Raw genomic sequence first — 16,957 nt, forward strand, 5'->3', positions numbered from 1 at the left:
GAAAGCATGTTGGAAGAACACCAGAAATGGCATTATGGAGAAAACCCTGGATCTGCTGCAGTTTTTATTAAAACACTATTTGCAGGTTTGCGGTCTTTAACAATTATTAGGAAGACATTGCTCATTACCGTTATCCATTACTGAGACACTAGTATGTATTAAGACTGAGATAGAGAACTGCCAGAATGAAGAATATTCATTTGAAGTTTTGAAAAATTATCACAGGTGTTGTAGACTTCATTCCGACAGTATAGATTTAAACATAACCCTTTAGCAATGAAATGAAGAGTATTTGGTTTAGCAATACCTAAGATTTTTTCCATGCATCTGGTTAGCTCTAGAAATTAAATGCTTTAAATTCACTTAATCTTTAGGACCTTATAAGGTAAAGCTATAAATATTTAAATAATAGAGTTTTACAACTTTGGAAGATAATTGGTTGGAAAGCTGTTATTTGTCTTCCCAGTAGTTTCTCTATTCACTATGATCAAGGTAAACTTGTGTTTTCTCCTCACTGGGCCAGGAATCAAGAGTCCTGGCTTAGTCTTAGCTGTGACTGGTAGATTCAATTAGGTTTTATGTTAGAGTTTCTTATCTGTAAAGTAAGGATTTGGGGAGTCACTAATATTTTAAAATTTTCTTGATAGTTGGAATGTAAATGAAAGAATGAATTACAGTATTGAGAAGCCACTGTCATTGGTTAAATGTTTTTCTCACATCTTTACTTTGCAGGGTGTGACCGAGTGTTACGAATGCCATCCCAAACCAACCCAGAGAACTTTTCCTGGCTGTACAATTCGTAACACACCTTCAGAACCTATTCATTGCATTGTCTGGGCGAAATATTTGTTCAAGTAAGAGTATATATATTTCTGGGCATATTTTTAGTACTGGTGATGGACAGTGGAATTATTTATTTAAATACCATGGAGAAATTGTACTTAACAATGACGGAGCTTACTCTGACTGGAATAGGCATGTAATTAAATGAGTACAAATCTTTGTATTTGAAAACACTAAAACATACTTAGAAGTAACTCATTGGTTAAACAAGAAATAATGGAGGTTGAAAATAGTTTGTAATAATACTGAAAATACTACACGTGGAACTTGTAGGATACGTTGAATGTGGTAGTTGAAAGAAGTTACAGGCTTACGTAGATGAAGAGTGGTGAACATTAATCAGCAAAGGATCCAACTTATGTCGGAAAAAGAACAACATAAAGTCAAAAAAATTAGAAGAAGGATGTAATTGAGGTAAGAGTGAAAAATAAATTGGCAAGTTTGATCATAAAAAGGAAAGAGGGGGACTTCTCTGGTGGTCCAGTGATTGAGAGTCCACCTACCGATGCAGGGGACATGTGTTCGATCCCTGGTCCAGGAATACTCCACATGCCATGGAGCGGCTAAGCCTGGGCAGCACAAGTGCTGAGGCCCGAGCAGCCTAGTGCCTGTGCTCCACAGCAAGAGAAGCCACCGCATCGCAACTGGAGGACCCAGCACAGCCAAAAATAAATTAAAAAAATCTAAATGGTATAAAACAAAAAGGATGCCCAGTTGTATTTATTCCAGGAATGCAAGCATGATTTAACACTGGAAAGATTTATAAATGCCGTTTACTTCATTGAGAAAGAGAAACTATATAATCTTTATAGATATAGGAAAAATGTTTGGTAAAATTTAGCGAACACCTTTTCATCATCTTAGTAAACTAAGAAGAGAATTTTATCCAGTTGATATCTTCTAGAAATCTGCAGCAAACAGTTTTATGTTTTGATTAAGGTATTACATACTCACTCAGAAAAGTACACATAAATTGACAAAATTTCATGAGAAATACACTTGCCGGTTTTATTTATTTGGGAAACTTTTTTTTTTCTTTTTAATAGACTTTAGTTTTTAGAACAGTTTCAAATTTAGAAAAGGATTGAGAAGGTAGCAAGTTCCCACACTAGGTTTCCTCTGTTGTCAACATCTTATGGTACTAATGTATGATGTGTAGGTAACAATGGATCAGTATTGATGCATTGTTTATTAACCGAAGTCCAAAGATTATTTAAATCTCCTTAGTTTTTACCCAGTGTTTCTTATCTATTCCAGGATACCACATAATTACTTATCATATCTTTAGATCCCCCTTAAGGAGGCTGTGACAGTTTTTCAGACTTTCCTTGTTTTTGAGGACCTTGTTAATTTTGAAGAGTACTAGTCAGGAGGAGCCTGGAAGGCTGCAGTCCATGGGGTCTCGAAGAGTCGGACACGACTGAGCGACTTCACTTTCACTTTTCACTTTCATGCATTGGAGAAGGAAATGGCAACCCACTCCAGTGTTCTTGCCTGGAGAATCCCAGGGACGGGGGAGGCTGGTGGGCTGCCATCTATGGGGTCGCACAGAGTTGGACACGGCTGAAGCGACTTAGCAGCAGCAGCAGTCAGGTATTTAGTAGGATGCTCCACTATTGGAATTTGTCTGATGTTTTTCTTAGTGTGGTTATAGGTTATTGGAAGGAAGACCTCAGAGAGACAGTGTTGTTTTCCTCATCATATGAGGGGTACATGTTACCAACATAATTTATGACTATTAATGTAGGCCTGGATCACTTAAGGTAGTGTTTGTTATCCATGTAGATGCATTGATACTGAATGTATTTTATAGTTATAATCTAATGGGTTTTTCCTCCCTGATAGCTCAATTGGTAAAGAATCCACCTGCAATGTAGGAGACTCCGAATCGATTTCCTGGGTTGGGAAGATCCACTGGAGAAGGGAAATGCTACCCACTCCAGTATTCTGGACTGGAGAATTCCATGGACTGTATAGTACGTGGCGTGGCAAAGAGTCAGATGTGACTGAGCGACTTTCACTATAATCTAATATACTGTTTAATTTTGTTGCTCAGATTGTTCCATCTTTGGCCATTGGGAGCTCTTCAGTTGGCCTTGTGCTCTTTGATATGTAGCCATCAAAGTGTAGTGGGGTTTTTTTTTGGAGTAATTCCTTCCTTTCTGGTACTATAAGATGCTCCAGGTTCATCTGGTGTATTTCCTGCTTCAGCCCTAGGATTAGACATTTCTTCAAGGAACCCTGGTTTCTTTTATTGAAGAATGATATTAGAAGCCCGGATACAACTGCTTAGGCATAGATGTGGATGCCATTTGTTTTAGGCCTTCTTAGCTGACAGAGCAAAATATACATTTATTCTAGTTTGTGTGTATAAAGTATTAATGATTCAGTACAGTTCTGATTAAAATTTTATCAGGGATTTTATTGGAACTTGTTCATCTGATTATAAAATTTATACGTAAGACTAAAGCCTGCTGCTGCTGCTAAGTCGCTTCAGTCGTGTCTGACTCTGTGCGACCCCAGAGACAGCAGCCCATGAGGCTCCCCAGTCCCTGGGATTCTCCAGGCAAGAACACTGAGTGGGGTGCCGTTTCCCTCTCCAATGCATGAAAGTGAAAAGTGAAAGTGAAGTCGCCCAGTTGTGTCCGACTCTTAGTGACCCCATGGACTTCGGCCCACCAGGCTCCTCCATCCATGGGATTTTCTAGGCAGGAGTGCTGGAGTGGGGTACCATTGCGTGGAAAAAATTATATTCTCTACTTAAAACAATATGTGTAAGTTAATAATGTATAGAAATTAAGTCGAAGTGAGTTAATTATTCAGATGTGAAAGGCAAAATTTTAAATTGTTCTGATACAGGAGAAAATCTTTATCTTTTGGATTAAAGAACAATTTCTCAAGATATAAAAGTGGTAATTATAAAAAAGGATTGATTCATTCAAATTCATTTAGTATTTCATCATCAAGAGAGGTTCAATGATGTATACACAATTAAGCTATTATATGGGATGAACTAACTGCAACATAAGGAACTAAAATTGTGGTCTGGAATATATTCCTGTAATAAGAGAGGGACAACCTGACAATACTAGTAGACACTTTTTTTACTTAAAGGGAAATCTAGGCAATAAGCAAATAAAGATAATGTTCAACTGTATGATTAACTTGCAAAATCAAGAATAAAGCCACAGTAACATACTATTGATATTTTATACTTGCTAGTTTGGCAGAATGTTTTCTGGAGAGGAAATTAATCCGTAGGAACTCATGTATGCTATTTTGGGAGTGTATTTTGGGGGTACAACCAGTGTTGGAAACAGATTGCCATTTTCTTGTAAAATGTATCAGGATCTTTGGGATTTTAATGTAAGTCCTATACTTAATGAAAGGTTGAAAAGTTATTAAACAGTTTTTAGGATAGCTTGATTAATAAGAGGGAGTTTCAGCTTAATACTTTCCAGTTATTTCATACGACTCTTAAGTGGTAAAGATAGGTAAATATGCATACTACTATGATAGAATGTCTTCCTGCTGAGTTTCCTGCAGCTTCAGCAGTGCCTCACACACAATAGGTGTGTCACTGTTTAATATAGTTGCAGGTATACTTCACAGCTGTTATTCTAGAAGTGAAATATTGTCTGTGTTGGAATGTAAAGCCACTCACCTGTCTGTTGATCAACAATTTTAACAGGAATTTGCAGAAGCTAGCTGACAGAAATGAATCTGGGTCTACTAAAATTTTGCCTTCTCTGTGTTGTGGTTCAAATGAGAATGCAAGCTGTTTTAAACAGATGGCTTAAATACTTTGAGGTTTCTGGAATATAATTTATCAATTACTTAATTTTCATCGCTTCTGAAGATTTGAGGAAGCTTGGAAAAGGTATCATTTGTTCAGAATATTTTGGTGTACATAAATATTTACTATTCTTAAATTATAGCCAGTTGTTTGGAGAAGAAGATGCTGATCAAGAAGTATCTCCTGACAGAGCTGACCCTGAAGCTTCCTGTGAGTAAACTAGTTGGGATATATTTTTTTTATTGACGACCACTGTCTTTATTTTGCTAATTTAATATTGGTAGCTTAAGGCAGGGGGAGGGGGAAATAATTGCTGTTATATGCTAGATAATGTATTATGTTCTTGTTTCATCTTTAAATGATGTTTTAAAAAATGAGTCGTGCCATTTTACTTGTGAAGAAACATGCTGCAGAGAAATCTCACAAATTGAGTAAATAGAGCTGGGCAGGAGTTGTTCCCAGGTCTATACTTGAACTACTCTGCATGTGGCCTTCAGAAACTGAAGTAGAAAAAAATGGTGATGAGCATGTTCTAATTCTTTCTCCTTGAATTCAGAATGTTTCACATGCTAGTGGCTTTCATGAGTGACCCCATGCCACCACACCCCTCAAAGGTCGATGAGAGATTCATTCTACACGAACTACAGTTGAAAATAAACTAGTGTTTGTTTTGTAGGGGAACCAATGGAAGCCGAAGCCAGAGCCAGAGCATCTAATGAAGATGGTGACATTAAACGTGTTTCCACCAAGGAGTGGGCTAAATCAACTGGATATGATCCAGTTAAACTTTTTACCAAGGTTAGGATTACCGTTTTTATAACTGTGGATCCATTTTTATTACCCTGTTTTAAGCTAGTGTGTGATTTAATTGGGCTTCCCAGGTGGCACAGTGGTAAAGAATCTGCCTGCCAATGCAGTAGACATGAGTTTGATCCCCGGACTGGGAAGATCCCCTGGAGAAGGAAATGGTAACCCACTCCAGTATTATTGACTGAGAAATCCCATGGACAGAGGAGCCTGGTGGGCTACAGTCCATGGGGTTGCAAAGAGTCGAACACCACTGAGTACACACAGAGAACACAGCATTGTCTTAGTGAATTCATTGTGATGTAGTTGGGATAAACTACATTTGAAATTTTAACATGAATACTAAATCAGTATAGCATCTTTATAGAAGATAAAAACAGCGGCTTATTTATGCACTCTTATCTTTCCTTCCCTCACTTTCACTGATTTTCTTTATGTAACTCACCTTTGGTTTCTCCTGTTCTCTTCTTACATTCCTTTGCTGATTTTGATTATGCTTAAAATCAAATGTGCTTAACTCTGTTATGGATAGTGACAGTATTGTCTAAACTAGTGTCTATATACCTATTTCCATTCCAATTTGAGCAGTTGAACGCCGAAATAATCTGAAGTATGTCTCTAATCTGTTGTGCAACAGGTAACTTTAAGTATCTGCTGTGTGCCACACACTTAAAGTACAGAAGCTTTAACAGTGACGGAGACAGAAAATAGGGTCCCAGCTTTTTGTAGGGGAGAGAACTCAGAGTCTAGAAGGGAAGTCAAACATTGAACAAGCAGTTTTGAGTTCAGGGTGTAATGAGATTAAGTTCAAATGTATTGGAACCTGTAATAATAAGTAGACTTAACCCTCCTTGTTATTAAACATTATTACTGACTGGAATGAGGGTCCAGAAGAGGCTGTCCAGAGGAAATGACATTTCAACTCCAGATTTCAATGAATAAGGGTGGGGATGAGAATGCAGCATGTAGAAAGTCAGTCTCAGGTTGAAGAACTGAAATAATTCCCATTAAAAGGGAGAGTGGAAGGAGGACTGTAAAGGTAAGCTGAGACTCTATCTGGCAAGATTTTCTAGGTCATGATAAGGATATTACACCAAGACAGTGGGAATCCATTGAAGGGTAGTCTGTAGGGTCAGTATAAGGTATAGGAAATATGCAGTGCACTCTTGTAGGACCTGGTGTTCCTCTTGTAACCAGTATGGGACAGTGCCTTCTGCAGTAATTGGAAGTAGAACCCATCTGCAATCCCATTGGAGTGTGGATTATCCATTTTATACAAACTGAACTTTGTATAACATGAGAAACCAAGAATACTTCCCGGTTTCCTGCTGGGCAGCAGGTGAATAGTGGTGCCATCTCTGAGGTAGGTGGGGAAACATGTGTGCATAGGGATCGGGAGAGTGTGGAAGGTGATAGACTTTGAGATTCCTCTATGGAACGTGAGCGAGATGACACATGGTTCTGTGGGTAGTTAACCAGTTTAGAGATTTGGTTGAGTTAGGTTTATAGAAAGAGACAGAGTGTGAAGATCTTAGTATTTAATAATTGAACAGAGAAGGCTGTGGAGCTGGTGTTTGGAAATCCATGCTAATTCCCCATTGCCTGGCAGGCTTTACAGCCAAGCATTAAGGTTCCTCTATAAAATGTCTCTAGCCCAAATCATACAGGACCCCTCATTTCCTTCCCTTTGTACGCATTTCACATGTTACCAACTCTGTCCCTGTTCCTCAGGTAGAACAGAATAACTTAACAGTACTCAGAGGTGTGTGATTTTCACACTAAATTGTACTATTATTTGTATATTTGGCTGGTTTTCCAAAGATTAAGGATGTTTGATACTCAGTTGAGTATATTTTGATAGAAATAGTTCTAACTTTTAGCCATATCTAAATTCATATCTGGTATATACAAAAAATGTGTGGAATAAATCAACAATAAGAAATACAGCTAAGGAAAATGTAAAACTATTAAAATCATCTGAAATTCTACCACATAGAAAGTGTGATTCGTGTGATAGTCTCAATCTATATGTGGTAATCTTTGGTTTTAGTTTTGAAATAGGAATTGTTTTGTGTGTTTGAGGTTCTTTGTGGGGGACTGGGGAGGCACATTTCAGAGGTGTTGCAGGTGGTTCTTAATTTCTGTTTGAGCACTTTTAAAATGTGTATGCTTTATTGGAAGTACCCACAAACTTGAAGATGTTGCTAACTGGTACCTGTAGGCTCACTTCTTGTGGAGTTGGTGTGTAGTTACTTAGTCCCTTGAATGGTATGATTGCGATTGCAGCTGATCTGAGGAGCCAGTATGGGGAAGTGATTTGGGAGGACGGGGTCAATCAGCACAGTTCAGAGCTCCCTTGCTCTGCTTTTCTCAGCATCTCTGATTTTAACCGTTTCAAGTGTAAGCGTTGTGTGTAAAATTTCTTTTTACACAAAGATTTTAGGTGTGCACCTCCCCCCTACCCCCCGCCTTGAGAATTGTTAATCTACTGTTATATAGCATGTCCTCAGATCTTTAAATCAGAGTTTATAATGTGAAGTCAGCAGGGTAATTTTGTTATATTTTTATCAGGATAGGGACAGTAGGGTTCGTGGAATTTATCTTTCTTCCTTTCTGTCTTAGCTTTTTAAAGATGATATCAGATATCTGTTGACGATGGACAAACTATGGCGGAAAAGGAAACCTCCAGTTCCATTGGATTGGGCTGAAGTGCAAAGTCAAGGTGAAGGGTACATTTTTCTCTTTGGGATTCCTAAGTTGGAAATTCTCTCACCTGAAGTCTTTAAATAGCCTTGTTATTTCTTGGTATACAGTGGTGTACACCCATTTTAAGAAATTGAAATAGTTCAGAAAAGTATGAAGAAGGAAAATCACTGGATACCTCATCACCTGGAGAAATAAATACTACGAACATTTTAAGGCTGTCTTGGTGATAACTACACAGAGACACAGGCAGTTGTGTGGTTACTTTACGTAAATGGAATCATACTATTTACATACTCTGACTTGCTGTTCTCAGTCTTTTTTAACCTAGTCCCTTATCAGTTAACATTTAATTATTTCATATTCTCCCTGATGTAAAGTGTTGTTCCTTAAACTTTGGGACATATTTGTAGCTTTGAGTGAGGAAAAACTAATGTAGTAGTGGTTGCTTCCTTACCCCTCTCTTCAACACATTGTGTCTCAACTTGCTTTGCACAGCAGTGTTTAGCATATTGAAATTTAAAAGGCCCCAGGAGATTTAGGGTGTCAGTTTGAAGCAGTTTCCTGTAGTTATCTACAGTAACAAATACTTCTTTTATGGCTCAGTTCTAGTATTGCTGTGGTAGCTTCCACTTATTGATACTGTATTCTGGGCATAATGCTTATTACCTTGTCTATATTGTATTCTTGAATCCTCCAGTAATCTGTGAAATTCTGAGAGTCTCACACCTTTCCCATGTCAATATTGACCATTTTCTTGCTTAATTTTGCATAATATTGACCAATTTCTTACAAATGCATGCATAATTGTATCATAGTGATAATTACTTTAATGAAATTTGTTTCATATAATTTTTTTATTGTCAGGCATTGAATGTTAAACTGAGTAAAGGAAAGATGTTAGGAGTAAATTTCTAATACTTCTTTTCCAGGAGAAGAAACCAGTGCATCAGATCAACAAAACGAACCCCAGTTAGGTCTGAAAGACCAGCAGGTTCTAGATGTCAAGAGCTATGCATGTCTTTTTTCAAAGAGCATTGAGACTTTGAGAGTTCATTTAGCAGAAAAGGGGGATGGAGCTGAGCTCATATGGGACAAGGTTTGTGTCGAAAATGTGTGGCAGTTACTTGTATATCAAATGTGTGTTTTAGTTCTTGAGCTATATCAGAACCTAGTAATGTTGGGATATTGTTTTTATTCTACCAGATTTTGAGGACATTGATTTTGTTTTGATGTTTTCACCTCTAATTACTACATTGAACTATGAATTTTCTATATGTGAATTTAAGCAATATCATAAAACTTCATTTTAGATTCTAATATGTTCATAGTTTGTAACTGTTGACTAGAAAAATAATGTGACTTTACTGTGGTAAAATATTTCTCTGATTTAAGAAAATAGCTTTAAGAGAGCTTCTTACGTAATAGAGATTTATTAATAGAAGTCATAATATCCTTTTGGAGACAACAGCTCATGGGCCTTATTTGGCCTTGAAAGTAATAAAATTGCCTTACTATTGAAATAGTTAATAATGCTTTGAGTTCTGAGAGACTTATCAGTACAATAAGGATATGTACTTATTTTTACAAGTTAAAACAATATTTAATAGATCTTGCAGTTAAATGTTACATTTTGGGATTTAGTGAATTAATTTTACTTGTTTTTAATTGTACTCAATACTTTCTGTGACTATAAGTGATTAATCTGCTAAAGTTTGTATGTTCAGATTTTGGTAAAGATTTGCCGTTAATTTCAAAGTAAGGAGAAAAGTTTGATCAGTTTTAGAGAACTAAGATAACTTTTAGAGAAGGAAATGGCAACCCACTCCAGTATTTTTGCCTGGAGAATCCCTTGGACAGAAGAGTCTGGTGGGCTGCAGTCCATGGTGTTGCAAAGAGTTGGACACAACTGAGCACAAGATAGCTTTATATGTGCAAATTTTGAAATGGGGGTTGAATCAGACATCTGAAATAAAGCTGGTAAATTTAGATTTTGGAGAGTTGCAAACATTAGTCTTTAAGTTTTGTGTGCTGTAAGGGATCAGTATTAAAACTTTTTTTCATTGTATTTTTATAACTGGTGTAGTAGGTTTTCATCTGTATACAGGGACTCAATAACAAAACTTGGAACTGCAAATTGTTACTCTCTGTGAGTAAGATCTGTAACTAATGGATGTGATAAGCCAGCTGCCTGGGGAAGTACCTGATGGACCCTGTTTTGGGTACTCTTAAGTAATCATACTTATCCTCGCCACAGCCTTACAAGATGTTTATATAATTTTCCCCATTTAACACATTAAGCAATTTGGGGTCGGGGATTTATTTGCCTGTGGTTACTCAGCCAGCCAGATAAGTATGTGAAGAACCCACATCCTATCAGTGCTTTTTCTTTCATACTTGGGCATTTCTGCATTATGGGCTAGGATAGTTTTTCTCAGTTCAAAGCACGAAACTTTGGTGAAATCGAATTAGAGTAGGATATATGCTTAGAAATAATGGCAATTGTAAAGGGAAAACTCTGTCCTGCCACATCTGAAAAGAATCAGCCAATATAGGAGTGCAGTGTTTGTGAAGGGAGTTTGGAGAAAGAAAGCAAAAAGAGGTATTCTAGGTATTTCTGAGGCTTTAATGAAGTAGCTTTCGTAAACCAGTCTGTATCTTCATCCCTGAGTTCTGTACTCATCAGACAAGCTTATTGACGATATGGACCCAGGGAAGGTTTGCCACCATCAGTAAATAGAATTGGTGTTCTGATCTGTGTACTCTTTGTCTCCAGTGCATTTGTGGACGCAGGAGTGAATTCCTAAAACCTGTTGGCTCTTGGCAGGCCACATTCCTGTATCCCTGGAGCTGATGATCCCAAGCAAGCCCTTGTTCACTTCTCATCCAGACCAGCCTTTCCCTGGAGGCCATCTCTTGTTCTAGATGACGTGTTAGAAACTTGTGAAAGTGCTGTTCTGAAAGCAGTACTAGCCAAATTAGTAAATTTGTGGGGAGATTTGTTAAATTGTTTAAATTATTGACAGGATGACCCATCTGCAATGGATTTTGTCACCTCTGCTGCAAATCTCAGGATGCATATTTTCAGTATGAATATGAAAAGCAGATTCGATATCAAATGTAAGTTGTTTGTACTTCAGTTGTGTCCTCTAAATTCTAAGTTTCTTTTTTTGTTTTTTGTTTTTTTTTTTTTAACAGCTAAACTTTTTTTTTTTTTCTTCCAGCAATGGCAGGGAACATTATTCCTGCTATCGCTACTACTAATGCAGTGATTGCTGGGTTGATAGTATTGGAAGGATTGAAGATTTTATCAGGAAAAATAGACCAGTGTAGAACAGTGAGTGTTTCTATTTGCAATTTTAAAATTAAAACAATAACATTTGGTTTAAAACAATGGAAAAGTAATTGTTCAAGTTACCTTGTGAGTTGCACATTTAAGTAAGGTTCCTGGAAGTTACAAAAAGGAACACACATTTGCTTCTCTTATTTTTGTCTAAAATGGAAGCAGAAGCTAGTTTGCTCTTAACATTTCTAGTTTTACTGAATTCTTACAACTCATTCTGTGGGTCCTTTGTATTAACTTTTCTTCACTGTTTTCCAATTCTAAGAGTATTTTGGTTTTAAAATTCTGTTTGGTCACTTTATAGTACTCTGTTCTTCAGGCATTTTTGTCAGTCTCCCTTTTTATTTTAAAGTTTATGTTATTATAACTTTGTTATTTTTGGTTGTTTTAATGCCTGAAATCTTTATGGATGAGCTTATGTCATTTCTGTTAGATCTCTCTCATAGTGTTTGTTTGCTTATGTGATATGTGTATATATATATATATTTTTTTAAACAATTATATTTGTTAACACTGTATCTGTGGTAATTCTTTAAGGACCCACTGAAGGTGTATTTCTTCAAAGAGGATTTGTGTTTGTTTATATCTGGGTGCCTGGGATTCTACCAACCTGAGACCACTTTCACATTCTCAGTTTTAGTTTCTTAGCCCACATATATATTCAGACAGCAAATCTGCATGAACCCTATCTTACTGTAATGAATTATAAAGGAAGATATTCTTCCCTCACGAAGCACCAAGGTTGAGATTTCTTGCTATTTCTGCAAGGAAGAAATTTTTCTCCTCTTTTTTTATCCTCCCCTTTATGTGAACATCTCCTATCATGAGTTTCCTGCATTAGTAGTGGTTGGACTGGGTTTATCTTTTAAGAATAAAGCCACTTGAATATTCCCTTTGGATTCCTGTTTTCTTTCTGAATTGAATTTGCATGTCTGAAGATACTTTGCCTTCATACCACTGAGGATTTAAAAAACTTCCTAAAAATATTGGAGCCAATATTTTGCTATTGTTTTAGGTTCTCCTTTTTGCAGTAATGTTAAAATAAAAGGACCAGTTTACTTCCAGAAATGTCTTTTAAAAACAAAAGCAAAAAACCTAGTCTAGTCTATGATGGTACTCTTAACTTTTCAGTGTCATTATTAATGCATTCTTAAAATACTTTTTATTGTTTCCATGAAATTTCAGGGTAAGGGAATGTGGAATCATAATGCCAGTCTGACATCTTGGTTCAGCTGTTTAAATTATTTTGGCTATCATGTTTTTAATTTCTGAGAACTATATTTTTTTATGTCTTATCTTTTTATAGCAGCCTGAACAAGTGTCTTACTTTGTCCTGTAACATTTTTCTTATTTCTTTACTTGCTCATCTCTGTTCCTGTCTTGAGCTAATGATACCCATATGTCTGGGCTTCCTTTGTTCCCATTTATAAATGAATCTCAGGATAGGTTAAAAGAAGTGTTAGCCTGAGTATTAGTAGTGTTAGCAGTTGTTTTTATTACTGTCGATTTCTCTTAGCGGAGTTACCCTCCCAGTGAAGATCAACCATTGTCCCCTATTCCAGCCCTGGCAGTACAAGTGTATATTCATTGTGGGGAGAGGCTATAGGAGGCCTCTGCCTAGCACTTAATGCCTGTCAAGGGATTTACTTCTTTAAGTTGGGGGGAATTGATAGGGTTCTTCTTCAGAGATTATTCATCTTAACAGATACCATACTACATGGTAGTTCCACAGTAAGAATTTGTGTATTAGCGTCCGGTGTTCTCTTGACAGTTGTAACTTCAGTGCAGTTTGTTTTTTATTTCCCTTGGTTCATGTAATTTTTTTTTTTGGTTTGGGTATTAGGAAAATGGTAATAGTGCCAGACATACATTATTTTTCCTTTAGTTATGTGAATGTTAATATCACAGTCATCAGAAAATTAGAAAAGAAATGCAGCTCAATTTGGTCCTTGTATCTGTGCAAACATTAGAGAAATTAGTGCACTGGTCTTGTTAGAAATTGACTTAAAGTTGATAAGAATAACCACTAGGAAGGCACTCCAAACTGATTCAATGATGATACCACAGACAAGTATGGTTTGGCCCTTATTCATGCTAAGTTAGTTTGCAGAATAGTCTAGTTTTCAGTACAACGAGATTTCAGTAAGCTCAGCCTTATTTACAAGGTGGCTAATTTGAAAAGGTTGGGGAAAAAGTCAGCCTTTTAAGGTCTTGATTTTCCTTATCCTTTGCCATCTGGAAGGGAATATTTAAGTGAATGTTCTATGGTATATAAAATTATAACTCAGATTCCTGATTTCTACTTGTGGTTTTTTTTTTTTTTTTTTTTTTTGCCAAAGATTTTTTTGAATAAACAACCAAACCCAAGAAAGAAGCTTCTTGTGCCTTGTGCACTGGATGCTCCCAATCCTAACTGTTACGTATGTGCCAGCAAGCCAGAGGTGACTGTGCGGCTGAATGTTCATAAAGTGACGGTTCTCACCTTACAAGATAAGGTAAGTGCAGAGCCTGGTTCTCTTCCACAGGGTTACTCTTTGTAAGAAAAAAACAAGTCCCCTTTTGCCTTTTACAGTGTACTGTGATAAACTAAAAGCCAGATAATTACCCTGAATACTGAGGTGTGTTCCTTTGCCATCTGTGTCCTGTTGACTTTTCTCTCTGTGGTTCCAGAATGTGTGTTTCACATCCCAGAGAGGAATAGGTACATTTGGCTAGAATGTGGACCACAGGTGGCACACAGATAGGTAGCATAGTATCTTCACAAGCAAATTCTGTGTTCCTTAGGTTTCTAGTGATGGTGTATTAAGCTAGTCCCTGAGGCGATGCATTGTTAGCACACCTGGATTCACCTGTAGAGCTTTGGTGTGAGAGATGGACGGTTAAGGTATGGTTTGGTCCTATAGCCTGGTCCTTCAGTTCCTCCTAGTATTTTTTTTTTTTAAATTAGGAAAGAGCAAGTGACCTGAATGGGTGTCACTTCTCACTTTGGAAATCACTTCACATAGTTCCTCTGATTGTGTACATTGTGATGTTTCAAGTTTATATGCCTCCCGACATGAAGGACTACACTTTGTGGCCCTCAAGGCTGCTTGAGAATGAATGGCCTTTCTCCCAGAACTGGTTACATTGGACAGGTTGATTTGAACTTATGTTTTGGATGGAGAAGGAGCTGAACTTGATATGTTGGCCAGCAGAGGGTGGTTGCCCCTTGTTCTTTCTTAGGAAAGAAATGATTATAATTGGTATCTACTCATTCTTGAGCTAAAGGTAATTCCACATATTTGGAGTGTAATTGGACCTTTAGAGAGTTATCTGTTGTTTGGTTTTTTGGCTGGTTTGTTTGTTTAGGATCAGGTAAGATTTAATAGTATTAATCACTCCTGATCCATCTTGGAATTTGTGAAGGGGATATGGAACTTGGGAAGAGATGGAGCTTGGGAAGGGGAAAACTATTTATCAGAGAATCAGATTGATGAGAAGTTTTTCATCTATAAAACATCTTCCAGTATGGAGTTGTAATAGAGAGTAAGATAAAATATGTCAAGTGTCTAGCTTAGTACCTAATCTGCTGGGAAGGACAAAATACCAAGAGCCAGCCAAGAGTTCTTAGTCCCCATCTGGAGGAAGTGTTACCTGATCTTCATCAGTGGTCAAACATGGGATAGAACGTGCTGCTGCAGTTAAGTTGCTTCGATCGTGACCAACTCTATGTGACCCCATAGATGACAGCCCACCCGGCTCCCCCGTCCCTGGGATTCTCCAGGCAAGAACACTGGAGTGGGTTGCCATTTCCTTCTCCAATGCATGAAAGTAAAAAGTAAAAGTGAAGTCGCTCAGTTGTGTCCGACTCTTAGCGACCCTATGGACTGCAGCCTACCAGGCTCCTCCATCCATGGGATTTTCCAGGCAAGAGTACTGGAGTTGGGTGCCATTGCCTTCTCCAGATAGAACGTAGGCATGAGGTAATTGGGTGAATTCCAGTGGAAGGAGAGAGTTAAGAGCCTTTATAAGAAGTCTAGGCTATTTGTGGTCTTTAATTCCATATGTTAACATTTTGAATTTTTTTCCTTATAGATTGTGAAAGAAAAATTTGCTATGGTAGCACCAGATGTCCAAATTGAAGATGGAAAAGGAACAATCCTAATATCTTCAGAAGAGGGAGAGACAGAAGGTATTATACATTGCCTTGTTCCCTCACCCTCACCCTGAGTGAAGGGGTGCACATTAGTTTTTCCATTTACTGTTTACAGTACTGAGGATCACAGTGGTCAATCTGAATGGACTTTGAAGTTCCCATACCTCATCTGTCTTGTTGGAGAGTGTCAGGATTCTTTTTGGCTATAGTTTCTTGCCCAGAAATTTGGGGATATTGGGTCGTAAGTAATTGGAGGTCGTGCTTTGGCTGGCTAGTAGTCTGTTTTTTATTAAAATTCTAGTTAAATATGGTTTCACCAAAAAGAAAAAATGACTAAATGTCCTCCCATTAGTTCTAGCCAGCTCTTTTAAAGGCTAGGACCTTAAAAATGGAAACTGGTCTAGAATCTAAGTGGCTTAAATGTGACCCTTTACCACAGAATACATGTGCTGTTGAGGGTGAGAGAGCATTTATTCCGAGCCTTTGAAATGCTGTATTATAGGAATAGTCATAGATATTTGTAATTCAAGGATAAATAAGATAATAGTCCCTGGCTATTTCACAGCCTAGAAGGAGATGAGAGATTAGCAACAAGTAGATTTAGTGTCATCTAAGAAATACTGTAGAGGGAAGGTGTACAAAGTTTGAATGAAGTTTTGTAAAGGGAAGGTTAACAGGGCAAGGGGGCATATCACAGGAGAGAGGACTCCTGGGCCAATTCTTGATGAAGAACTGAGAGGGGAGAGTCTGCAGTTGGGCAGAATGAACAGCATCTGCAAAGGCGTGCACTTATAAAGCACTATAAAGGGCTTTAGGAATGACCAGCTGTTGTGTTTCCTGGAAGGTAGGGTGCTGTGGGGTTGGCAGCAGTGGTGCAGCTTGAGGATTTTGTGTGTCATGTGTGTAGTATATGGGTGTGTGTATCTTTCCCCCCGCCGATTCCCTGCTCCCTCTAGGGTTTAAGCAGGGTCGTAATGTGTAATCTGCAGAAGAGTAAGGCAAGGATGTGACAGTGGAGGTGGGGAGCCAGTTAGAAAAAAACTGAGGGAAGTGAGGGATTTTTACTAACGCAAAAGCAAATGACAGTTTTGAGATTTGCAGAGTCTGAATGTAGAGCACTGGTGAGGAAGAGTAGCATTGTTTGGCTTGGACAGAACTATTGCCAAGACTCAGGCTTCAGAAGTGATGCTAATTCACCTGGATAGAATTGCTCAGAGACTGTTTCCCTTTTGAACATGTTGGGCTGTGGAATTTGAGTGAGTGTGAAAGAGCTTGGAAATGGAAGTCTGGGTAGGAATTAACTGTTCTGCAGAGACATTCCAGGTAGACC

At 37.8% G+C, this 16,957-nt stretch overlaps 1 protein-coding gene across 2 annotated transcripts in view; it reads left to right on the forward strand.

Moving 5' to 3' along the window:
• Positions 1–16,957, forward strand: part of UBA2 (ubiquitin like modifier activating enzyme 2) — a 30,700-nt gene that overhangs the window by 7,997 nt on the left and 5,746 nt on the right. For both annotated transcript variants that reach the window (XR_812760.4, NM_001083381.1), the window contains exons 6-14: positions 733–854; positions 4,782–4,849; positions 5,316–5,437; positions 8,069–8,168; positions 9,082–9,248; positions 11,176–11,269; positions 11,374–11,486; positions 13,832–13,987; positions 15,567–15,663. Coding sequence is in view for 1 of the 2 variants with exons in the window: in NM_001083381.1 (NP_001076850.1) it covers positions 733–854; positions 4,782–4,849; positions 5,316–5,437; positions 8,069–8,168; positions 9,082–9,248; positions 11,176–11,269; positions 11,374–11,486; positions 13,832–13,987; positions 15,567–15,663 (1,039 nt within the window). In the remaining variant the exon portion in view is untranslated. The remainder of the gene's footprint in view (positions 1–732; positions 855–4,781; positions 4,850–5,315; positions 5,438–8,068; positions 8,169–9,081; positions 9,249–11,175; positions 11,270–11,373; positions 11,487–13,831; positions 13,988–15,566; positions 15,664–16,957) is intronic.

The sequence above is a fragment of the Bos taurus genome, chromosome 18, assembly GCF_002263795.3.
Source record: "Bos taurus isolate L1 Dominette 01449 registration number 42190680 breed Hereford chromosome 18, ARS-UCD2.0, whole genome shotgun sequence".
NCBI classification, from domain to species: domain Eukaryota; kingdom Metazoa; phylum Chordata; class Mammalia; order Artiodactyla; family Bovidae; genus Bos; species Bos taurus.